We start from the raw sequence: 26,802 nt of genomic DNA on the forward strand, positions 1-26,802 counted from the left end.
GCCGAGGTGCCCTTGAGCAAGGGCATCGTAACCCCATGCTCCCCGGGCGCTGTGAATAGTTGTCCACCGCTCCAGTATATGGCATCTGTCTCTATGAGTGTGTGACCATGTGCATGTGCATGTGTGTGTCAACAAGTGCCAACCTGGATGGATTAAAAGTAGAGGACACATTTTGTGTGTATGCTGACAATGAAATCTGATCTTAAGTCCTAAAACATTTAGATATCAGGAAATCGGTAGTTCTGAATAATTTGGAGGCTTACTTGGAGCAACTTTTTACATCTAAAAGATATCTTTTCACTTCTGCTTCGATACATCTTTCTAATATCTAAATATCATTTACTTTCTCTCTCTGTGGATGTGTCCTTTTTAAATGTTTTCTTTTGTTTCAGTGGTTTAAACAAATTACTCCAATTATTACAACCATCTAGGCAACTTTTTCCTAGCCTTCAATATGACCCATACCTGAAATGTACCACCCCGACAAGGTGCAAGAGAAATCCAGTTGACATCGTTTCCACACCTTGAACAAGCCACAGTCCTCGTAAGAATTTAAGGAGAGAGGGCTTTGAGTGGCATGTCATACACAGAGCTTTTAATTGAGAAACACCTTGAAACAAGTTTTAAAGACCAAAATATTATCACTGTCTTTTCAATTCTATGTTCAGTTAATAACACAATAATAATGTGACAAACCAATCTATCATGCAAATTTCAGCGTAAGCAGGTTGAAGATAACTCTTCTATCTGTAGTTACCTCAGCATCATCAAGGCCCTGGTGCCAGTACTATAGATTTTATGACATATGAAATGTACTGAATGCCAATTTCTAATTTTATGGTGATACTGTAAATCTCTGCTGCTTCTACTCCTACATATACATCTACATACATCAGTCATTCGCAGGCTAAATCAAACTTTTCATTCTGTCCATGATTTTTTCAATTCAAAACCTGTGACAGACAAGCAACCTAACCAGGGTGTGCCCTGCCTCTCGCCCAATGGCAGCTGAGATAGGCTCCAGTCCCTGCAACCGTGAGTTAGATTGAGTAAAGTGGATCCATGGCTGGATGGATGGATCATCTAAAATGTCTTTTGAGCGCCAACAGTCAAACTCTTGAAATTTCAGACTTTGACCACCTTTCAGGTTTGTGAGATTTAGTCAGTATCTCATTACAAATTCTTCATTGTTCTGATTGAAGATTTTTTCATTTTCACCTCACATTCAGCAAAAGAAATGAGAAAATGAATAATTAAGATAAAAAGAAAGAAATTAAACTGAAGTTAAAACAGTTAATTCTTTAGCATCAAGTCCTGCACCTTCTTTGAGACCAGAAAAAGATTTGTTGCTACAACCTTTATTTGTATGCTGGATTGTAGCAATATCATTTTGGGATTTTTCTTTTGCAATGCTTACACACATTGGATAATCTACCACAACGCAGGAATATCCACTAACCTGCAGTCATCTGTCTCGAATACATTTTAAATTACTGTATCTTTCAAGAGATATTTCTTTTGATTGATGCCAAAGCCTTTACTTAGGTAAAAGCTTGTTTAAAATGCTGCTCCTCTATTGGAAACCAACTGCAAAATCACATGAATTTCATGGAGCTTGTTTCACTTACCCAATACAAGCTAATTAAAAAAAAAATCTGGCATCACAAATGGCTGCAAAGGTCATTAATGACTATTGCTACCCTTTTTCTGACCTGCAATGATGTTTATAATTTCAATTGTATTGTATACTGTTGTAACTACTAATGAACTGAGCTAATACCAGTTTTGGCCAGAATACTTTTGAGAGATTTTGAAGTAGAATGGATTCTGTTTGATTCACCTTGTTTACAGTTTGGGCTTCTTCTTATGCTACATCGCCATACTTTTTGGAGGCATACAAACAGAAGATAACAAGTGATGTGAGGTGAAATAGCATGCTCCTTTTTTAAGATGACGGCGTGGTGTTTGAAATGAGCATTGCATGGGCTCTTGAAGTGTGGGTACAATCACATTTGCTTGAATATGAAACTGAAAAAGACTTTTCACACTTTGTTAATTGCATCAAAACAGAAACAAAATGACAGAGAATGATTGGTTACTGAATGGAATGTAACAAAAATATTCTAAAAGTTGCATTAGAATACATCTTGTTTTCTTTTCATTCTATGCTGCTACATCCATTTAAGATGGACCTCCTGACTATCTTTATCAACATGCAGGAAGCTTGTTTGGCTGCTGCTTCCTCCATTTTGCTGTGAGCAAGGGATGGCTAGATATCGCTGGGATTGGCTGGATGCCGTGTCCACACCGTCAGAACAGGAAAGGGAGTTTCTCACCCATTCTCCCTCTCTCTCCCTGTGTCTCCTCCTATTTCTTTCACACTCAGCTCAGCTCTCACAATGCGTAAATCCTCCGGTTTGATTCTCCACAGAGACACTGTTCATTCTTTCTGAGCTACTTGGAGAGAGAAATTGAGTAACTGCTCCTGATAAGGGTGAGTCATTCTTTGCATAATCTCCCCATTCATGATTCTAACATCATTTCTGTTACATCAGGAAAAAAATCGTAATGTTTTTTTTAACTGATTTCATCAAAACTCTACCTAACACAAAAAGCTGGTATTAAACAGTAATTTGTGATTTTACACTGATATCATCACATTTTTTCTTTTATATAATTCTTGGATTCATCACTATGACATTTATGGGAACTTGATAAGCATCTCACACCAAATGCAAAATTTATTTGACAGTGTTATATAATTGAATATGCTGGATCTGCTTCAAGTTTATTTTGTAATATTTGGACTTTATCTCCCACTTTTTGTTCATGGTTGTCTTGTCAACTATTACATATCACAGTTATTGATATTTTACAATGTAAACTATAACTACTGCTATAACTTGGAAATTCTGAGATAATCAGCTCTTAACGTCTGCTCCTGAATGAACAGAGTCTATGCAGTCGTCATCACGGTTCACACATAATATGCTTTCAAAATTAATAGACCCAAAAATGAAACAGTACCATTTCGTCCTGTGAGTAACTTTGCTGCCAGCACAGTAGACTTATACCTGTGGAGAAAAGAAAAACAGGGGTAACATGCAATAAATCTAGTAGCAATATTTTGCAGCAAAATGGAAATGATTCTTATAGCACTGATAAAGCTTCGATCTGATCAAAGATCCCTGTGAGCTGCTGTGCTTCATCCTATGGAAACAAATATGCAGCGAGGTCCAAATGCTGCTGAGTCTCGTGGCATGCCACCAGATCTGCATCTGCTTAAGCTGAAGTTGCTATAGCTACTGTCCTATCAGAATTACACGAGTCAGTCATTGTGTAGCTGAAAATGCTTTAAGTTACCTGCATTTAATCACAGAGGTGCCTGTTTACTGATAGAAGTAATCTGTTGGCACTATGCTGCACAAAATCCATTCTTAATAGGGGCAAAGCAACAGTGGCAATGCACATCATTCAGTGGAAATCAAGGAGCTTCTTTTTCACCCAATGACTTGTATCTGGCTTCTGATAAACACATCTCCCACTGGGGGGAAAATACACACCTCCTCATGTAAATTGCTTTCAGTTCTACTGTTTGGCTGACGCCGTGACTGTTTCATCTCCTCTGCATCCCTGTCAGTGATATCTGTAGAGAAAGATATCACTTCCAAGAACAGTAGTGATTCAACAGACTTTAATGGAACAAAACTGGTAACGAGCTGCTTATAATACTTGTATGAAGTACAGACAGATCAAGTGAAAAGGTCTCCTTCAGTTTCACTGGCTGTATCTGGCTTATTGCTGTTTGTCAATATGTGTAAGCTATGAGTTTGGATTGTAAGATATTTAGTTCAGTGACTGTTGTTTTGCAAAAAGTTAAATATCTTCCTGTGTTTCCTTCTCTTTGTATCACAAACAGGTGCATGGTATGTACATTACTAGAAATGAGTTTATATTTTCTCTATACTCTAAAAAAAAAGTATTTTGTATTCAAGATATTCAATTTTCACCGAAATATAGAAACAATCTTTACCTTTACATTTGATTGCTTCGGTTGAACCATTATCCTTAGATATTTATATGGAGAGATTTAAAAGTTGGAAAAAGACATTTCAGAGTGCCCTGATAGGTGAATAGTAAGCGTGTGTACCACATGCTAGATTTTGCTCCAAGCACCCCTGATTCATGTCCTGGCGAGACTAATAACTGCATTTACTTCATGACTTTCTGTTTCCTGTATTCTTTTTGTCTCTATACTCTCCTTGTCAGTAAAGACATAAAAATGTATGCAAATTCAAGGTATGAAATAGTACTAAAGCACACCGAACAGCTATTACAGAGACCATTTAGTGATGTAATCACACCAACTGGATACAGTAGTAGAGTTATGGGCCGATAGCCATAAACTGCCAACTTTAACCCATCAACCATACGTTTCATCACACCCACTTAATCTTCATTTTGAGCTGAATACATCCATCCACCAATTCTCTAGACCCGTTTAATCCAATTTTGGGTTGCGGGGGTGGCTGCAGCCTATCCCAGCTGTCATTGGAGGAGAGGCGGGGTACACCCTGGACAGGCTGCTAGTCCATCACAGGGCCACACAGAGACAAACGAGACACACAGCCATGCATGCTCATACTCACTCTTAGGAGCAATTTAGAGTCACCAATTACCTAACATGCATGGTTTTGGATGGTGGAAGGAAGCCGGAGTAGCAGAATACATAACCTGCAAATATGCATAAATGTATCTTGCACATGTTAACAAAATGTCTCTACAAACAAACAGACATATAGATACTTTCCAAAGTAGCTTTTGCTACAGAAGGTGACATCAAAAGCCTTTATGATATTTACATACAGACAGATTCATGAGATTAAATCATACCAACCACACTATTAGAACCCGTAATTACAAATTGTTATAATTTTCCATTGGACTGCTGTCAGCTGACTTTGATATTTTATTTAATTTTACCTCAAATGAATCCGCTGCTGGAAGCCACCACTTGTTAATTCCAATTACTCTTCATACAGCTACAAGCCAGCAATCAGACTTAGCATTGTTATTTTTGAGCAAGAGAAAGAAAACACAAAACAGTATATTTTTTAAAGGTAGCCATAGCAACCCTTCAAAAGTGTCTCTGACATGCTGTCTTGCCTACATAAATGCCAGTCTCTTGGATTCAGTCAGATCATGAGATGAGCTGAAGATTGAGTTCCCAGTGTGGTGGGTAGCTGTGGTGGATCAGAAAGATCAGAGCCTGAGGAGATCTGACAGTAGCTGCTCTCAGCTTCACTGTCAATTGTTAAATCCTAGCAGTCATCAAGAAAAGTTGGTCAGAAAAGAGGAAAGCCCAGCACAAATATAGACATATTAAAGATACTGACAATGATATGAATGAAGTATTATTTATTGATTGTTATGAGTAATATGGAGCTTCATTCTTATCTTTCTGGCCAGTTGATAAAGAGATTATTAGGTTTATCATTATTTATAATACCCCCCCACCCAATGACTGCTGGGATAGGCTCCAGCCTCACCTCCGACCTGACCGACGGATTAAGTGGTTATAGAAAATGGATGGATGGATTATTTATCATTATTTATCAAAGTTTTCAGTGTTGTGTTTCTCTTCTTTCTTCAGTTGATGGTCATGGCTTGTGTTTAATTGCCAGTTGATTCCCTCTTCCCCCTGTGGAACAATGTTCCCATTGATCTGTTCACACAGTGTTGGTAGAAAGGAAAGAATAGCAAAACATCAGATTATGTCCTTTCATGGACCTTGTTGCTACCTATAATTCAGCTGGGTGCAATGCTTGAACAGCTTTATTGATTTTATCACAAGTTATATGAACAGGAGTGTTCACTGTACCCTTAGCCTTTGTGCTCAGCCCTTCCCTTGTGAGGACCTATTTGGATAACTGCGATGAACTCAGATAATAACTTTTTAAGCTACTGTATGTGCATCCACTCTAACTTGTGATCTCCATTACACACAGTTCCATACTAGCAGAAAAAGTTATCTTAATCTCTGTAGTGCTCTGGCAGGAATCCTGGGATGGTCCAGAATGCAATGACATTTATGGTGTTGGACTATAGCTCATTAAACTTTATTGGGTAACCATAGCTTACTGAATTAAATTAGTGACCTACAGAGGGGTTTCTGGGTTGGCACTAAGCTATCTAGTCTCAGTTATATAGGATTATCATTTTCTTTAAACTACTATGTTTCTCCCCAAAGCATCGTCTGATACTGCCATGCATAAGTTAGTCTAAATCTATACTGTTCTAATTGTTTCAACAATTGTAGAACAAGCTGCCAAATACATTGTTCTCTAACCTCAAGAATCTTGAATGTGGTTTCTCATTTGCAAAGTCTCTTTTAATAAAAGTTTCTGCGAAATGAATCATTTTAAACTTGTAAATACAAGTGGAATACAAATTTGAAAAAAGATTATTTAATTTTGGTGAATGACAAGGGTTTTTATTTTTTGCTAACTGATGAGGTAAATAAGGTGAAAGGAATTCAGTGTACATACTGTGATTTAACTAGTAATCTACTGTCATTCCAACTTGAATTCTTAACATTTTTTTATTCAATGAGTTTGTTGCTTGTTTTATTACTTTTGTGTCACTGATCAGGTTGAGCTGACATTTACTCAATTAGATTTGAATGATTGCATTAATATTCACATTGTGAGAAAAACAGGTAACTTTTCAAACCCAATATCATTGGTTTATTTCTGGAAAGGCTAAATTTAGCTCTTTTTGATGTCACTGTAGCGGCTTGTTTGTTGTAGAACTGTTACTGCATTTAGGCCTGTGTCAGTCTGACTTATTTGGTGCATTCTGCTCTGTACGTGTGAACAGTGCACACAAGTTTCTGTTTTGATGTGAAAAACATACCCACCTGATTAGATTTAATTACATCTGTGTCATTGTGCTTAATCATTGTCCTGATCTCTGCATGAATAATGTGGAACATGTCCAAAGATGCAACCCCCACTTTTGAGAAACTTGTTCTGTGTTTTGATTTGGTCTGCCACATTAATATTGAAACAATGTTGTGACCTGTAAGGATACTTGGAAAAATTAATAGCTCTTTGCATAATTCATAAAGCTGTTCAGTTCCCTATAATATAATATCTTCATGTGTGGGCAGAGACAGTATTTGCTACAATATAAATTCATTCTTTTTTTGGTTCCTTCTTGGTCTGTGAGACCTATATCAGGTATCCGAAGAGTTTTTATATAACTACATGAGATATGTTTTAGGAAAATCTAAGAACACAACTGTTCCAGTGACATATTCAGGCATGCTTACATTTTTAGAGCAGCCTTATACACTATGGGCAGTTTACACACAAGGTTACTGTTACACGAAAGAAAATAAGTTGCAAGATGTTTCCTTTGATCAAGGCACTGTGGGTCTTGTTCCTTGTTTTGTAATAACGACACAAAATCCAACTCCGTCCCCCCATAGGACCATTACCACAGTAGGTGGATGGAGTGGTGGTGGCTTGATGTAAAAACATAAACGAGAAAGAGGAGAGATGAAGAGAGAACAGCTCGAGGAAAGCGTGAGGGGCAATGACAAACACGAAATTATCAATATAGTCAAATTTTAAGTGAACAGTAGCATTTGGGAACGATGCATACGTGTCAACAAGTAAAAGACTACAGCTTGGTTAGATACATTATATTGCACTGATGATTCCTGGGAGCAGAATTTACACAATGCAGTGGCTGAGCTCCTCACATCCCAGCAGTCCCATTTCATGTGCTGCACATGTCCTCTGTCTCTGAGATCACATTATCAAACTGCAAGAAAACAAGTCAATTCACAGCAGTAAGAAACTAAATGTCCACCTGTAGACACACCGCTGGCTGCAACCTGCACACGACTCAAACATACATAACTCATAATGAGTCTTTCTTTTTTGTCAGATGAATGTTCACTCAGGCTATTCTCTCTTATCAATGAGTCACTCTGGGCAACGCGGTTATCTCCTTGGCTGATACAAAAATGCCTACTGACGGATTTTTAAAGAGTTTACAGTCTCTATGAAAAACTAAGAGCCCTTTCCTAAAGCAGATAGGGTGCAACATGTGGGACAAAACATTCAGACATCAGAATTGTTAAAGAAGGTCTCTTTGCTTATGTAGAAATCAGTTTTAGAATAGATCAAATTTGTTGTGTCAATCTGTTTGCTTGTTCTATTAAGTCATATGAAAGTGGTATATCTCTGAAATGTTGCCAGAGGTGATTGACGATGTTCTACAGATTAAAAAAACAAAGCAGTGCATTTAGAATTAAAATTAATAAATAAATAAGCAGCCCCAAACAACCATCATCTGTCTTCTTTAAACTACAGTAGGTCATTGTTAATACCTCAAATAGTAGGCTTCTTTGTGTCATTGATTATGACTTTTGCTTCCATACTTTCCATTTGTTGCATCACCCTAGCATGCATAAATAAAAAACCTAAATGCTCCCTTGGAGGCAAAGCTGTGTCAATTCTCTTCAGAATATTTTGATGTGAGATTTTGCCTGTTGCAGTTGATCCAATATTATGTATAATGGCTGCTGTATTTTTCATTGTGGAAATGAGAGGCCATCTGAAGTTTCCACTGGGATTTCTCCCACAGCAGATATACTCTACAACCTCTTTAATTATAATACAGGAGAGGCAACACTAACATACCAGTCCTTACATACCAGCCTCATTTGACTTAATCAGTGCCACTGTAATATATGTTCTTTGTTACTCATTCAAGTTTCCAGTAATCATAACTGAAAAACTTATTTTAGAGAAGTTCAAATTGAATTAAATTAATTTGCCTAAGCACTTTTTGAAATACCAAGGCACCTCAGTTGTGCAATTATCTGATCAGTTGCAAGAGCTTTAAAAAGAAAAAAGCCTGCAGACATAGGTACTCTGACCATTTTGCCATGCAAAAAAGGATCTCAGAAGGAATTCAGACACTGGAAGCAGATAAGCAATAATAATAATAAAAAACACTTCAGGTTCTGCTCCTGTTAGCAACATGAATCCATGTATCGAGCCTGTCTTCTTCCAGGTACCCAGGCTGCTGGTGGTGAGGCGGTGTGTGTGATATTTCCTCTTAACACATTTTGGGACCTTTGATACAGATTATCAATGGTTAGCATTCAACAACCTCTGCAAGTGTTCTTGCTGAACATTCTCATGTTTCTATCAGCAGTTTACTTTCTAATAGCTACTTCAACCATAATGCACCTGGACCCCAGGAAGACTAGCTCGTCCCATTTTTGGTGACAGTGTCAAACAGGAAACTCACGGAGAGGACTCGGACACAGAATACAGGAGTAAGCTGACAGAGACTTTATTTTCCAGAAAACAGGGAAATCCCAGGGAACAAAAAGCACCTCAAAATGAGGGATGATCAGAAAAAGGCTCTGACTATAAGGGAATATTAATAAGGAGCTATGAAAAAAGGCAAAAGGCCAACCAAAAATCACCCTTATGAGGAACTAGAAGATAACAAAGAAAAAACTAGACTACAAGGTAGAAAGACTTGACTATGACAATGATGCTTGTGTGCAGGACGACAGACATGACACACTGACACAGGACAAAGGGAGACGCAGACTATATGGAGGGAAATGGGGAACAGGTGGACACAATCAGGAATCAGGGAAGACAATCAGACTGGTGACACATGAGGAAGGGCAAAGAACCTGAAATGAGAGGAGAGTTAATTACCAAAATAAAACAGGAAGTCACAAAACAAACGTGGAGACAGGACAAAAACTCAACCTGACAAACCAGAGTGACAGACAGCTAACGGGGATCCTTTTAACAATAAACAATAATGCACCATGTCAAATGGCAAAAGTTCTCTCAAACATGACAGTGAGGATAACTATGACTTAATTGATTCCCCATTTATCAGTTTCAACTTTATCTCACAACAAATGTGAAATAGCTATTTCAGTTAGGTACATGGTACAAAATGTTGCAATTTCACAATAACTGCTCAAAAATGTTGTTACAAATTCTTTTCTCAATGATTTTCATACAAAGATGTATTGATATATACTTTACAAATTAAGCACTGTTGTATTGGCCAAATACTTCTAATAAGAAGGAGTGGTCAGAAGTGTTAGTCTGCTGATTCCAATGGAGATTTGCCCATATAAAGACATTCTCTAGCCAATGTTTTCGACTGTCCTTTAACTTTTTCATTCTTATTTTTCACTTTGCTCTCACTCTCAAACAGTTGGGGTTAGGATTTAATACATGGTTAGGAAATGGAAACTATTTTGATGGTTCACCCTCCCTCATCTGTCATCTTCTCAGTTTTGAATGTTATGAACGGGAAGCCAAAGCCAGATTCAACCCTGAATTGGATTAAACCGGTATTGAAAAGAGATGAATGGATGGCTAATGTAGGGGACTGGTGTGGCTCAGGAGGAAGAGCAGCTGTCATTCAGAAAGTCAGTGGACCTTTAAGTGGTCACTTTAAGTAGTCAACAAGACTAGAAAAATGGCATAGTCCAACGTATAGTAAATAAATTTATGATGCAGATGAAGGAGCAGAATTTCAAGAGAATGTTTCCAAAGCCTGTCACAGGCTCAGGCAAATGGAACAAATGATCCAGTATTAATATACAGTGTTAATACGTGTATTTCATTAATACTTTGGAATTACAAAAATGTAGACAATGCTCCTATTAGATCATGGCATTTTGCAGGAATAAGACAGATTATGTCTGTTATGTAGAAGAGGGGCTACAGTGGGCATAACGAAGGAATAAGTTAACTGCTTAATTCTTCACTGAGTTTAGAAAGCTGTTGGAAACATCTAACGTATCACATCATGCTGGGGAATTTAAAAAACGCATATAAATATACATAACCTCAAAAGAAACTCAAATAGCATCATATGACATTACTGTGGTATCCATGTGACGGGTCATGAGTTACAAAACATTTGGCTGCAAGGAAAAGTTAAAGTGTCTCTTTCAAGCCTGTTTTCTTCACACCTCATCAGCGGAGGCTTATAAGACAGATGGGTTTTTATGTGCTCCATTCACTTAAAAGTGTCATATAAGGGCCCTTCATCCCTTTCCTTTCATAACCAATTAGAAATGTTCAAAACAAATGTCAGTGCCATTTTGTTTGGCCAGATGACACTAACTTGGAAAAACAAACAATGTTTTTTGGACAATGCTGACCACATGAAGAAGGTTATAAATCATGGGGGCGCTGGATTTATTTCAGAAGCAGGGCAAAGACAAAACATGTGAGACATCACATCACTTTGTTATCTAGAGATGCCACTACCGACAAGTGAACTGCTAATCCTGAAGTGGACAAAAGAGCTTGCCAAAAAGATTTATTGCACCTTTAAAACTATCATTTGTCTGATCATCAATATGACAATATCCCAAAGTTGTAATGCATGAACATGCATGAAACGTGACTTTTTTTCACTCTTTTGTTTTTCATGACAGTGTGCTTGAAAAATGACATGCAGATAGAGTTGCAAGCAGGGATGAATGTGACTAATAGGTCATCCTACCAAGGAGAGGAGCTTCTGGAAAACTCCACCTTGGCCTACTCCTACTATCATCAAAACTACACCCTCGACCCCTCACTTCTACAGGACAAGAGTAGCACCCCCATACCTGCAGCATGCGAGCAGGTCCACATCGCTGTGGAGGTCTGTATCTGTGTGTATGTGAGTGTGTAAAATACCAATTACATTTTCTTTAAACATTACAGATTCATCTTGTGACCCGATGATGATCTAAACTCTCATGGTGGATACCATTAACTGTGCTAATACTGTATTAGTCCCTACGCTTCTCATAGTTGCATTTTCTTTCTTTCCTCTTCTCAGGTGTTCCTGATCCTCGGTATCGTCTCTTTGCTGGAGAACATCTTGGTCATTACAGCCATCGTAAAGAACAAGAACCTCCACTCCCCAATGTACTTTTTTGTCTGCAGGTAAAAGATTCATGTTAAACTGTAATAATGTAACACTGTTCCAAGTTCAGCAAAATGTGTTTTGGGCACAGCAAGTATGTTATTCTTTGTGCATTTTGTCATTTAAACAATTTAAGGTTACATTACATCTTCATTCAGGCATTATTGATGAATTAGGTGATTATACAGCTGTCCTTATCATTTTGGTTCATACTCATACAGGAAAAAAAGAAATAAAGTGCTTCTTTTGTGTTCAGCTCCTATGAAAACAGAGGATATGCTCATTATTGAATAAGAAAAATTAACAGAGAATTTACTCTTGTGAAAGCTGACAAGAGTGTGAGAGTATGCCTGTGTGTGTGTGTTCCAGCCAACTTTTTTATAAATGTCAATGGAAATGTGTACTTTAAATGACAACCAACCTGGCAAAAGTTTGCCCCAGAGAAATAAATTCAGGATTCATGAAAATGAATGTAGGGACAACATGCTACATGCTTATTAGTTTACACCATGAGCACCAAGTTGCTTACCAAGAACAGGTGGTCATTGTGATGGCGCACACTTTTTTGCATTTAGCTCAAAGCATCGTAGCTTTAAAGAGTAGTTAACATTATTGGACTCAGTTGTTTTGTACTATAAGTCAAGGACATCACTGGTTTCCCTTGTATCATATTTGGGAAGGACATCTCAATAAGTCTCAGGATAACTGTTCAACCTTTTCTTCAGAAAATGTCAAGAGCACATTCAATCATCAAATCCTTGAACTGGTTTTCCCACTGAAGTGCGAATGCGCCATTACACAGCAGGAGGTTTTGTCAGCTCGTTTGCTGTATCCTGGAATCATAGAGAAGAAACACTTTTGTATATTGTGAATATCTATGTGTGTGAGAAAGCTTCTGTTAACCTGTCTGGTTCCGACAGTCTGGCAGTAGCGGACATGCTGGTGAGTGTGTCCAACGCCTGGGAGACCATCATCATTTACCTCCTCAACAACAGACAGCTGGTGGTGGAGGAGCACTTTATCAGGCAGATGGACAACGTATTTGACTCTATGATCTGCATCTCTGTTGTTGCATCCATGTGTAGCCTGCTGGCCATCGCTGTGGACAGGTACAAATTCTGAAGAGTAATTACGTCAATTGTAATTCTTTCTATCATTTACTTAAATTTACCTGAAGATCCCGTTCAGTGATATATATAGAAAAGTGTATTCTTAATTACTAAATGTAAGAGGAAATTAAATTGCATCAAAGTAAGATTAATATTATGTTTCTTTTTTATCTATTTTCCATCTGGTGTTCTACATATACTAGAAGTAATTTCATGAGTGAAACAATAAGACAAGCATGAAATAAATCTTGTGAAGCTGGTTCACAAACTTTCACTGTTGCTGAGAAAGACTGTAGTTTTGATTAACAGAGTAGTATTGATTACATAGCTGTGGCAACTGACATGGCTTTAAAGTCATTGTTTATAAGTGCTGTAACTGATTTATATATCATATATTTGTATAGACTTTTCTGCCAGTTGACTACAAGCCACATTCATCCATTTACACATACAGTCATACAGCATGTCTTAGTCTATACAGTGTTACAAGGCACACACCCTTTTCTCTATCACACACATTCACACATGGACACTTATGGGGGCAACTTGGAATTCTTACCCAAGGGTAGTTAGACATGTGACTTGGGGAAGCGGAGAATCAAACCTCCAACATGCTTGCCAGTCCCTGAGCTACAGCCCCATATAGTGGTTGTTTGTGTTGAATTACGATTTTGCTGCCAGAGGTTTGGACTGAAGACAGTTGTTTTTTTAACTCCTGTGGTGAGTACAGTGTTTTGAAGCACCATAGATTCAAACAGCTTGACATATCCACAGCACCAAAGATTGACCCACAGTAGCAGCCAAAGTAAAAGCAATAGCAAAATACAGTCACAGGTGCCTGGCAGGGTTCAAAACTAATGGTAGTACTGCACAGTTTTCACCTTAACTTGCAGTGTATTATACTGTAATCAGAAGGAATGTAAAGGTGATGGATATGAGCTCCCCCCAAAGGTTGGCTGGCCTCACCCTTACAGATACTGTGAGGTGGTGGGTCATTTTGGAGGGGCTCAGATTAGAATCACTGCCCCTCTGCATCAAAAGAAGCTAGTTAAGGTTGTTCAGACATTTGGTCAGCATGCCTAATGGAGACGTTTTGTGTAGCTCTTATAATGACAAGATCTCAGGGCCCCTTAATGTTCCTCTGGAAGAGCTTAAGAAGGTGGCTGGGGAAAGGGAAGTATGAGGATCTCTGCTCAGACCGTTGCTCCAGCATGCTGGTCCAGGATGAGCGGGAGAAAATGAGTAGATGAAACGTTCATTACCAGTTAAATCATGCTCCGTGATAACCAATTAAGAATTGCAATGTTATGTAAAAGTAGTATGGCATGGTAATACCTATATTGTCCTCATAAATCAATAGTTTTGTAATAGCTGATTATATTAACTTAATGTAAGAAAGTAATTTAGCATTCAGCATTTTTTGAGCCTACCTCAAACAACCCCTGGCAAAAGCTATGGAATACCCACACTTGGAGGATGTTCAATGAGTTTTATCTAAAAAAAAAAAAGACGAAACACAGATATCAGACAAGACATTTTTATTTGTCTGTGGAACAATTTGGCTTTGTAAAACATGAAAAAAAATGCAATTATATTGAAGAAAAGCAGTCATGGACTGTGGATGATTGTATGAAAGTGATATTCAGTGACAAATCAAAAATCTGCATTGAGCAATGAAACATAGAAATTAGTGCCTCAAGATGACAAGCAAATATCTACATCAATTGATGATAGGGTAAAGGACAAGTTGAGATGACTGTCTTTACCTCTACTGTAGTAAACAAATGAGTTAACACTGTAATTTTGGAAACTTTCCATTTGGAAACATTCCATTAGTTAAAATTCAATTCAATTCAATTTTGGACTGTGGAAAGGAACGACTCCCTTTTAACAGGAAGAAACCTCTGGCAGAACCAGAACCAGGAAGAAACCTCTGGCAGAACCAGACTCAGGAAGGGTGGCCATCCGCCTCGACCAGCTGGGGTTTGAGAAGACAGAAAAGAGGGAAAAGAGGGGGGAAAAACACCATAACTCCATTCAAAGGATACCTGTTGGAACAGGGAAACACAAGTTAATAACCACAATAATGTCACATGGACATAATGTCATTTGAGAAATTAAACAGGGGGAAAAAGAGAGCAAAGTGAGGAAAGGTGTGACAGATGAGGTCCCCCAACAGTCTAAGCCTATAGCAGCTTAACTATGGGATGTTTCAGGATCACCTGAGCCATCCCTAACTATAAGCTTTATCAAAAAGGAAAGTTTTAAGCCTAATCTTAAAAGTGGAAAGGGTGTCTGCTTCCCGGACATTTACTGGCAGCTTATTCCACAGAGAGGGGCCTGATAACTGAAGGATCTGCCTCCCATTCTACTTTTAGAAACTCTGGGAACAACAAGTAAACCTGCAGTTTGGGAGCAAAGTGCTCTGTTAGGAAAATATCTTACAATGAGATCTTTAAGATATGATGGAGCTCGGTCATTAAGAGCTTTATATGTGAGGAGAAGAATCTTAAATTCTATTCTGAATTTAACAGGGAGCCAATGAAGAGAAGCTAAAACTGGAGAAACATGATCTCTCCTGTTAGTTCTCATCAAAACTCTGGCTGCAGTGAGCTCGGCTGAGGTCATTTCTCAGGATGATAATGCATCTTGCTACAGCGTAATGAGAATTCAAACTAAACAACATGGCCAACAAACAGTCCAGATCCAGGAAAAACAGTCCATGATAAGGACCATTTAAATAAATATATACTTCATTCTGCAAAGCTGGTCCATCAGTTGGAATCGGGATATTGTTTTACACCAGTGAAGCCCTCACCTCAAAGAATTCAAGTTGCCATTAAAGCCAGACGAGGTGCAATATAGTAGTAACAATGACTGTTTTTTTGGTCAATTCTATTTTTTTAGGTATGTTTTACAAAGCTAGGATATTCTGCTGTTAAGTTAAATCATTTTGTGTCATGTCCATGGTTTTTGTGTTACAAAATAAAAAAGCTGAATGAACATCCTCCAAGTGTGTTGATTCCAACATATTTGCCAGGTGTTCATCATTAATGGAGGTCATATGACCTCCATGGTTGAAGTCTTCTATCTAATCTGCTGCTGCTAGGTTCTACCTCAGTGACAAAGCAGTATTATTCTTCACAGTAATACATTTTCCCTTCTTCTGACATTTCAAGGGTCTTTGCCCATAATAGTTTCAGTAATCCCTCAGAGGGAGTGTGAATGCTGCAAGAAAATTCTAGTTTACTGATGTGACCTGACAAATCAATAAAAAGTGTTTTATTATCTACAGGTACGTCACTATCTTCTATGCACTGAGGTACCACAACATCATGACAGTCAAGAGAGCTGGTTGCATCATCGGAGGAATCTGGACCTTCTGCACTGGCTGTGGAATTGTCTTCATCATCTACTCTGAAACAACCCCTGTCATCATCTGCCTGGTCTCCATGTTTTTTGCCATGCTGCTAATCATGGCCTCCCTGTACAGCCACATGTTCATGTTGGCCCGCTCGCACGTCAAGCGGATTGCCGCCCTCCCTGGCTACAACTCCATCCATCAGCGAGCCAGCATGAAGGGAGCCATCACGCTAACCATCCTCCTAGGGATCTTCATTGTCTGCTGGGCTCCCTTCTTCCTTCACCTGATCCTGATGATTTCCTGCCCTCGCAACCTCTACTGCGTGTGCTTCATGTCCCATTTCAACATGTACCTCATCCTCATCATGTGCAATGCAGTGATAGACCCACTGATATATGCTTTCAGGAGTCAGGAGATGAGGAAGACTTTCAAGGAGATCATCTGTTGTTACAGCCTGAGAAACGCATGCACTAACATCTGTGCCCTAACTGGTAAGTACTGAGAGAAACAGAGTGAACTGACAGGATGGGTAGAATAAACTCAACTAACTCCAACACTGGAGCAAAAACACAGGATATTCAAAACACAAGGCCTGATGACTGGTTCACTTTCACATTTCAGTCAGTGCAATTGCCATCAAACATTCTATCCAACAAATATTGAAAAATATAATCTGGAATGGAGACTGCACTATTAACGTGTCTCCTAATGTCCTAGTGTATTATATCTACCATTTAAACAAAGAGGCTAGTTCATTAGGTGCATTATCTATCAAATACCATCTGAAATCACATTTTATTTGAAAGTGCCTCACAAAAAAATCATGGCTTGCTTTTCATTCTCCCTGACATTTCTGCTCTTTTTTGGCTTTTATCATCATTATTTTTTTCTGCCAGTGTATGACTGCAACCAGATGGATGGAGAGGATTTTTTTCACTAATATGAGTAAACCATGAAGGTTGAAAGATTGCTTATATAATTGCTTTTAATGAAACTATAGCTACCCCCCTAGCTAATAATAATAATAATGATAACAATAATATATTTTATTTATAATGCATTTTACATTTACAAAAAAAAATCTCAAAGTGCTACAGTGGGATAAAAACAACTAATAAGATCAAAGCTGGGACACAAATAAAATACACAGAGCATTTAAAGGGAGATAGATAAAAACATTGGGTAAAAAGTAAAAAGGTTTTCAGGCCTGTTTCAGGACAAGTGGTTCACAGTCTGTAGAGCCCTCAGATGTGGAGGCAGAGCGTTCCACAGACGAGGGGCAGTGCAGGAAAAGGCTTGGAGAATTTTTTGTTGTTGAATTTGCTGTGAAGTACCAATTTGAATCACTTCAGTTTTTGAACTGTTAAAATGGAGAAAATTTTGCTGCATTTATGCCTTTATGTCCTCCAGACAAGCTGCAAGTGTGGAGCGAACGGATAATTGGCAAGGTGAAGGGGCTGGCAATGATGAAGATGGAATGAGTGGGGTCTCAGACACATTGCTACCTAGATTAAGGTACAGCTGAGTATCATCAGCATAGCAATGAAAAGAGACCCCATAGCTGCTGATAATGCACCCAAGTGGTACCATGTACAGATTAAAAAGAAGAGGTCCAAGAATTGATTCTTGGGGCACACCACAGGAGACAAGATGTACTCAGTGACCTGGCACGACCAATGGAGACAAATTCGGACCTGTTCTTCAGATATGATCGTAACCTCTCCAGGGACATGTCAGTGAGTCCTGCAAGGTGCTGTAGGCGGTGAAATTTTCGACTCGACTTAGAGATGACATTTTCTCATGACATAAAAAGGATGTGGTGGTCTAGGTCAAAGGCTGCTGACGAATCAAAAAGGATGAGTAGTGAAGAAGAGCCACGATCAGCAGTCATCAACAGGTCATTTGTAACCCGGATCAAAGCTGTTTCAGTACTATGGGCAGCACAGAAACCAGACTGAAATTTGTCCATAATTCTTTTGCCATGGAGACTAATTTCTCCAGAACCTTATCGAAAAAAAAAGGGAAGGTTGGAAATTGGTCTGTAGTTTGCTAAATCCTGGTTCCAGGATAGGTTTTTTTAAGGAGGGGGTTGAATATGGCAGATTTCAAAGTGGGGCCAGATTGGGGGGATTTCTTCACTATGGTAGTGATGAGGGGACTGAGGGAGGCAATATGGGCTGTTGGGAAAGGGTCAATGGCACATGTAGAGGGTTTCCTGGCCCTAACAATGGCCTCAACTTCCTTTACACAGACCTCTGGAAAAGAGCAAAAGGCAGGAGGGCTCCTGAGCTATGAATCGGTAGTTGGGGTAAGTGCTGGGGGGAGAGTGGTGAGGACTGATCTGATTGTCTGGATCTTACTATGGAAGAAAGAGAGAAATTTATTACAGGAGGTCATTGGTAGGGTCAATGATTGATGCTGTTTGTGGCTGAAGGAGTTGAGTGATGGAGGAAAAAAGTACTTTGGAGTTACCAGGGTTATCTGAGATAACAGATGAATAATATAGTGATTGGGATTCCTTGCATACATTGTACAGTGCTCCTGATAAGCTAGCTTGTGGACTAGCAGACCAGAGGCTAAAAAGCGTCTCTCAAGCACACGACCAGCTGCCTTCATTTTCCTTTTAGATACGACTCAGAGTGCCGGATGTGCACATCCTTTGTAATTAAGACAGTTCTCAGTTCTGCTTTCTGATATTGGGAAGCAGTATTTCATGCTTCAAACAAGTCAGACTAAGACTTTTGTGTATGCATAAGGAGAAATTTGAAAACTTTTGGATATCAAATAAAGAATAAATAGAAAAATAAATAGATTTCTTATAATTTTCTTAATGCTGTATTTGATGTATAATCCTATATGTAACTGCTAACAAACAATAGCAAAACACAATAATTAAATTGTCGTCTGAGATTAACATAATTCCCCTACACACACTTTGAAAACCAACAACATTTAAGACATTTTTTCAAGATGCTCAAAGTGCTTTCTGTTGGGGTTCAGAGATAAAGAATATCAAATCATCAGCATAGAGAGCTATGATTTAAAATAGCACAACAGGGGTTGTTTCCTAAAGACCCATGTATCTCTCCTTGGCTTTGCATCATTCATGCTGTTTGTTTGGTCTGTCATCCTCATTCAGAGGCAAAATCGCCTCTCATGATGAAAAATATAACGTTTAAAGATATATAAACATTTGACACGTTATGAACTTTTCAATTGCTATGCAGGTTAAACTTTCGCCATTATTTCACTGTAAGTAACACCAATTACTTATAACATAAGGGGGTTTGAAAACTGTTGACGTGGACCACAGTGACAAGCTCTTTATCTTGGCTAATGGCAAAGTCCAGCTTGCAAGGTCTTTTCACAGTTGATCCGTAATCGCACATAAAGTTATCATAATTTTATTGTCTAAGACAATATGAATCAATAAAGAGAAGAAGGCAGTTTTGCAGCATCTATTGAAATACTTTTTCTTTTCTCTACACCATAAGCTACATTCACATCAGGGATAGATCGTTTTAACATTACACTAGTCAAATACAAATGTTCTTGATGTTGTTGTGTAATGTTCCCCTAGTGGACATCAAAGTTTCACATAAAGTATGTAGATGGAAACATTGGAGAAAAACACACAGAAAAAAAATTTGTCTTGACAGACAAAGCACAGAAGTTTCACAATTTGAAGTTATTCTGCTGCTTATTTCTGTCCCTTGCTCCCTGATGATTTCCTAATACCACTTCCCTGCCCAGTCTACTGTGTTCATTTACTGTGTATAAGATGCCATAAGGTTATTGAATGTAAAAATGAATGTATAAACTGCTTCACAGTGCTGTACCAGTTTTTATCTAGAAATAGAGCCATTCACTGAAGCAGGATGCTGTACATTACTGCAGAGAAATAGTTCTCATATGTAAAATATTTATTGGGACAAAAAGAGTGAGCCAATTGTATTGATTTTTCTCTTCGGGCTGATCGGCAGTATTTTTTATGCATATAAACAGCAAAATAATATGTGTTTTTAAAGCCAATGAAGTGAAACACTGTTAAAGGATTATTTCCTGTTTTGTGTTGTATTCACTGTTGCTTCCTTTACAGCTTGCTGTAAGTCCTTTGCAATTGTGAGAACAAAAGCAGACCATGGGAATATGTACACAAAACTGTACCACAAGGAAAATTACTTTGTTTTCCATTGTAATGTAGTATTTCTTGTTTTTCCTTGTGGATTTATTTTGAACTGTACATTCAGCTCCAACACATATGTGTAATTAATGACTGAAAAATTATTGATTAACAGCGGGGGAAGGCACAATTTATGTAATCGCCTGGCGGCATGAACAATTTTAATTATGAACTTCAGTTGAAAAGGCTGATGTTAGTATTGGCCATGTGGCTTATGATGGACTTTCCAAATAACATATTTGCATGTCTGAATAAAAGTAGATGGTAAAATTGAGAGCTGTTTTTTTGCCCATATCAATTTCTATTTGCACATATGTGTCTCATAGCATGACAAAAATCTCAAGCATATCATGTTTGAAAGGGCACAGCAGAACAAGCCTGACCCACAAATGCCCCTTTTCAAATGGCACCAAAGTTTCTTTTTCAGCCTCTTGGTGCCTGAAAACACAGGGCACCTTTAATGGTATAAGAAGGGCCCACAAATGATCAGGCAGGCAATTTCAATGTTCTGTGTTCTGTGAACATATCTTAGCATGTAAAGGAGTATTCAGGGTGAAGGTCAAAGGCATCCTTACACAAATAAAACAGAAAAAGGGGTCAACACACTTTGTCTATGAACACAACTTCCAGTCTGAACAAAGTAGCATCTTCCTGAAGGTGTGCCTGAGCTCAGCACAGCGGAAGGCATAGATGGCTGGATCTATCAGGGCATGGCTCATCATCAGCACCACATGTAGCTGGAAAAGGGACCGGTAACACTCGCAGTATGGATTCATGGGGCACACCATAATTATGATTAGGTGCAAGGAAAATGGTGCCCAACACACCACAAACGCTCCAACCAGGATAGTGAGAGTCAGAGCTCCTCTCATGTTGCTGCCCCATCTCCTCTGCCGTCGACACTTGCCCTCGCCACCAGCAGAGAGAGCTGCAATGTTCTTGGCATGGATACGTGCTAGCATGAACATGTAGACATATAGGAAGCAGATAACTGCCAAAGAGACGATGAAGAAGACAACGAAGCAGATCATGATGAACTTGAAGGCAAAGAACCTCACCATCAGTACAGAAAACACCCCACATGCTGTCCAAATGACCCCCAAGATAGCTCCAGTACGGTGCATTGTCATGATATTGTGGTATTGCAGTGCATGGAATATGGTGATGTACCTGGAAAACAGAGAAGAAATAATTCTATGATCTGATCAATTTTTTTTGGTTAACTAAATTTCCCCCAAACCACCTTCATCAATATTCTGCAAGACACATATTTAAGTGCCACATAATTTTACAAGAGTTGGTGGAGCCCACAACGGAGTTTAGACAGACACTTGAAAATCATGTGACCATGTGAAAACATTTTCATGAATTTTGCCAGCTTGTTCTACTTCTTCCTAGTGAACAAAAATCTATGTTTGTGAGAAACTGAGAGACAGTTAACAAAAGAATGTAAACACACACTCACATGATGTATAGATAGCATTTTCAGTGTTTAGCACTTGTCACAATTTCATGTGGGTGTAATCTGCTTGCTATTGTTGTACTATTGCAAGAAAGGGTTTAGGTTTAAATATATAGCAATTGTCAAATTAAAAAGCCAGGTTAAGTTTTTTTTGTGAATGCGAAGATCTAAGCTCTAGAGTAAGATGATATAATAGCTGTAATGTAAATTATACATGATCCATGTTTAGACACTCAAAAACCATTGCAGCAGTCCTTTAACTACACATCAATGATTCATATATCAGACAAAAATTTTCCAAACTGTCCTTGGCATACAGTTAGCAAGACACGATCCTTTGCCAATTCAAATGATCAGTAAGGGCAGATTTTTTTCTTCTCTTTGGACAAAAATCCAGAGAAATGGATCATAGCAGGCAGTTCAGTAGCAAACAGAACAATTATTTGATTCTTTTTACCTAGTTGTTGCTCCTATGATTCTGCTAATAGAATAAAGTAGTCTGTTATGATATCGTTTCAAAGGATAAAAATAGTATAATGCCGAAAAGGAATTCTGATAGCGTGGGTAGATAATTGTCATCATCGATTAAAAATCCATCCCTGACATTGTTGAATAAATAGTTAAAAGTACAGTGCAATTCTATATGCAAATCCAAGTTCTGCTTACATACCGGTCAACAGCAATAGCCAGGAAACTGAAAATTGAGCCCACAAAAGACATGCAAAGGAGGGAGTCCATCACATCATCCAGTTTGGTCTCAGAAGGACCTCTCTTCTCCAGTTGTCCCACATCAGCAAAAGCTATCATCAGGTTCTCCCAGGTTTTTGTCACACTGGCAATGGTATTAAAGGCAGCCAGGCTACATATGAAGCAGTACATGGGTGTATGGAGGTTTCTGTTTCGAAAGACGGCTACCACAACCAGGAGGTTCTCAACCAGGCTCACAACTCCAATGGCGAAAAAGACAGGGAAAGGTACTTTCACATCTGGGCAATCCGTCTGGTTCATTGTGGCAGTGTTCACAGTTAGCACAGATACCATTATATCTAGAACAAAAGCTGATTAACATGAAAATCAGATTTACCTATGACCAAAAGTACATTTTGAATGAAAAAAAAACGGGTCAAGATTTAGCACAAAATAATAATAACATAGACGGTACAGTCCAATGCAGTTTTCAAGATGTTGATCTCCACTGTTCACAAACTGTTGCAGCTTTGTCCTTAGAATATATTTAATGGCTACATGAACTAGTGCTCAGGGTTGTATCAAGATTCGGCCTTGGTTACACAGTTTGAATGTCCAAAATTCAAATATTTCTTTAACTTTTTTGTCTGCACTATTTTTTTTGTTGACAATCACACAAATGGGATAGAAAGAAAAGTAATGAAAAAACGAGAAAGCGCTAAACTATTTCAACAGCAGCAAAAGTGTACATAGTTCTATACAGAGTGCCATTGAGCAACATTAAAGTTTCAATCTCTGTATGTGTAAATAGTTTTAAGGGACTAAAGCTTCATTATCTATAGCCTACTAAGACATAGACTGTGGAAGCATAAAGATACTTTTCTATCTGTACTGAAAAAGTGGGAGAACACTGGATGAACCAAAAATAGCATCTGTTCATATTCATAATACAGTTATGCATGTTATGTATTATGTACAGAATTGTAAACTGCAGTTTCAAAAATATCTTTTCTTATATTGCAGAAAAACAGCATTCAGTTCCCTAAGTACACACAAGCTAGGTATATTCAATGGTCTGAGTGATCGTCTCAGTGTTATATGTCCTCTTCAGTTAACTACTGAACAGAATTGTGAGATATTCGTAATCTTCACAAAGTCCACTTAACAATGATATAAGTTTTCATTTGTGAACCCCCCCACGACTCAAATCAGCCAGCAGCTCACCCTGCTTAATGACATATCAGCTTCTTTAGAGAAAGCAAGAAGCTGTGCTAATGTTAATGCTAATGCTGAGCAAGTGGGAACAATAGAGGACAATGCTGTTCAAGATACAAAAGTGAAAAATGTCTGGATTTACTTACAGCAAGTCAATTTTCTATTGCCTTAAAGTATGAAGATAACATAAAAATAAAACATTCCAATCAAATGAATAAACAAAAAGCTGATTTACAAGGGAAAGCTGTGCAAAAGTGTTCTTGTTAACCAAACTTTTTAAAATCAAATTCCTTAAATTACATAATTTTTTTAAATTGATTTAAGTTATTTGTTAAAAGACAAGAGGTACTAAAATTAGACAGTGTTGAGGCAAGAATTCAGTCTGACCTAATACCCAGGTGGTTGGTAGTGCTCAGCTGACAGAACATGACTAATTCCTCCGGCAATCACATGAGCGAAGGTCACGTTTAAGGAAACTCACACAAGAATACTCAGAAACAGGCACGTCTTTGCAGCTGCTTTGTCACAAAATGTTTCACATATGTATATCCTGTTTTCAACAAGGTGGGCAGTCATTTTTATCTCCAGCCATGTAACCACATCTGCCTTTCCTCTGCTGTTTACACAAGGGAATGCAATCAGTTTTTTCTCCTGTATTTCTTTCTCTTTTTTCCCCAGCACTGCAATTACAGTTAGTCTGTTATTGCCAAAAAGTGGTTTACAGGATGTTGTAGTCTTGCTGTGTCCATCTAATCCTCTGTACTCTCTCTGTCAGGTTGGTAAGTCTCTGCTTGATGCTTCACCTGTGAAAAAACAATAACAAATCATTTCACTAAATTCCAGCACTTTTTTGCTACTTATGTTTAATTAATGCTTCATGTACCATATGATATGTTACTTGGACTGAGTTCTTTTGAATGAAGGAAGCACACTTTGATCTGAGCTGTGAATCTGTCTGATGATTGAAGATGATTATTTTAAATATACCAAGTTTTAATTTAAAACATTCATCCCTTGCCGCATAGGCGATCCCCCAGTAGTCTCATTGCATTCAAAGGAGCCACAATAAATCCAACAAAAGACACTTTGCTAACTTATTGATGAGCTTTAATGCTAAACTATCGGTCCGATGATGTAGATGAAAACTATTGATCTTTTCATTCTAAACAAGTACTTAAACAACAGATGTTTTAGTCTTTGTTTTCAGTATGAAACAAAACATATACCTCCACCCAACTATTCAAGGTGTTAAATATTCTATTGACACTAATGATATATCAATAAAATAATAATAATAATTAAATGGGCTGTGTACATATCCATAGGTCCATTGGAGCTGAATTCTCAGTCATCAGTGTTATTAAATTTAAATACAAAATTTACAAAAAAAATAGAGAGAAATTGTTTAATGAATAGTGTACAAAAAATATGAAATTTGAATAGAAACTAAATGTGATGATTTGCAAATGATTTCAACCCTAGATTTAGATAAAAAAAACAGTACATTGCAACATACTAAATGTTGAAACTGAGAAATTTCGAAGGCAGCAACATGTCAAAAAAGTGAAAAAAAATCTAATAAAATAGAGAACAGGTAACCAACAACCAGCACATCTGCAAAGACTAGTTAAGTAACAATAGAACAAAACAAAACAGGTGGAAAACCTCATCAGAAAGATGATGTGTTTCTGATGAGTGGAAATTACCACTGTGTTAAAAACTGTACAGACAATAAGGTCAGCTATTTGAAAATGTTATTGAACATAAAAACTGCAAAGGATTTTAACATTGCATCATGAAAACTTGTTTAATTTAGAAAAAAAAATCTAAAGGGACGGAGTCAAAAACCAGAATGGCCATGACCTTAAGCCCCCCAGGCAACACAGCATTAGAAACACACTTATGGAGTGGAAATCACAACTACAGCTGAGGAACATATCTGGAAATCATTGTCAGAGAAAACATTTTGTCAAATGCAGAGAAAAAGAAAACATGCATTGTATTATATATGTAAAAGAAAATAGCTGTCTTCTTTGGGGCTGAGCTCATTTAAGACGTATTGAGGTGAGAGGGAAAGCTTTCCTGTGGTCTTTCTTTTTGAAAAACATGGACCAAATAATATAGGAACGATTCAGCTTGTTATTGGCACATCAGAGTAACTCAGCAGTAAACAAACCCTAAACTTTTCCCTAAACTGCAACTTTTCAGAAATGTGCAGCAGGCATAAAAATTTAAGATATGCATAAATTTTCAAACAGACTGTAAGATATAACTATTGCGTTGTATCTGTTATATTTTCAGTTCAATATAAAGTTTAACTAATTGCACAGATCACTGCATTCAGATTCATGTCACAATGTTTTTTGAAAATGAAAATAGAATAAAAAAATTTAATTAGAATAAAATCAAAAGCATTGCTGAATATTAAAGTGATACACTGAAGATCTCTCCTGGCTGCACAATTATGCTTTACGTGTGTATGCATGCTCGTGCGCTCGTGTGTATGTCTGTGTGTGTGTGTGTGCATGCAGCACACAGTCAATTTTCAGACGTCATTAAACTCAAGGTCATGTAAACCTTTTGGGGGAATAGTTCAGGGATCTGTTTCATTATTGATTAGTTGGCAATATGAAACTGAGTTAACTCTCCGAGACCATTCCTGTTTTGTTAATACTTACATTTTCTCATCATGTAATTTCTGTTACATTTCTGTGATATTTAGAAAGTTCTGGTGTGGGCTGAGAATGTCTGGCTCACAGTGAGTTTCCTTATCCCAAAGGTTACGGATAAGTTGGGG

At 37.9% G+C, this 26,802-nt stretch overlaps 2 protein-coding genes across 4 annotated transcripts; one reads left to right on the forward strand and one right to left on the reverse strand.

The window, feature by feature from the left end:
• The first annotated feature begins 2,394 nt into the window (after positions 1 to 2,394).
• LOC140316909 (melanocortin receptor 5-like) lies at positions 2,395 to 19,122 on the forward strand. 2 transcript variants are annotated; one of them, XM_072394982.1, is made up of 5 exons: positions 2,395 to 2,494; positions 11,510 to 11,718; positions 11,899 to 12,005; positions 12,906 to 13,094; positions 16,390 to 19,122. In XM_072394982.1, the coding sequence occupies exons 2-5, from the start codon at positions 11,527 to 11,529 to the stop codon at positions 16,958 to 16,960; spliced, it is 1,059 nt and encodes a 352-aa protein (XP_072251083.1). In that variant the 5' UTR covers positions 2,395 to 2,494; positions 11,510 to 11,526; the 3' UTR covers positions 16,961 to 19,122. The 2 variants fall into 2 exon arrangements, with proteins under 2 accessions (XP_072251083.1, XP_072251082.1); XM_072394981.1 differs by lacking the exon at positions 2,395 to 2,494 and having other exon boundaries at positions 11,427 to 11,718.
• Positions 19,123 to 21,167: 2,045 nt separating this feature from the next.
• mc2r (melanocortin 2 receptor) lies at positions 21,168 to 24,436 on the reverse strand. Of its 2 annotated transcripts, XM_072394984.1 has the most exons (3): positions 24,393 to 24,436; positions 22,774 to 23,149; positions 21,168 to 21,811 (listed from the first exon to the last, which is right to left on the reverse strand). In XM_072394984.1, exons 2-3 carry the CDS (start codon positions 23,142 to 23,144, stop codon positions 21,253 to 21,255), a joined length of 930 nt encoding a protein of 309 aa, XP_072251085.1. In that variant the 5' UTR covers positions 23,145 to 23,149; positions 24,393 to 24,436; the 3' UTR covers positions 21,168 to 21,252. The 2 variants fall into 2 exon arrangements, with proteins under 2 accessions (XP_072251085.1, XP_072251084.1); XM_072394983.1 differs by lacking the exon at positions 24,393 to 24,436 and having other exon boundaries at positions 22,774 to 23,276.
• Positions 24,437 to 26,802: the final 2,366 nt, after the last annotated feature.

Source organism: Leuresthes tenuis, unplaced genomic scaffold, assembly GCF_036924035.1.
Source record: "Leuresthes tenuis unplaced genomic scaffold, fLeuTen1.0.hap1 SCAF_10, whole genome shotgun sequence".
Lineage (NCBI taxonomy): Eukaryota > Metazoa > Chordata > Actinopteri > Atheriniformes > Atherinopsidae > Leuresthes > Leuresthes tenuis.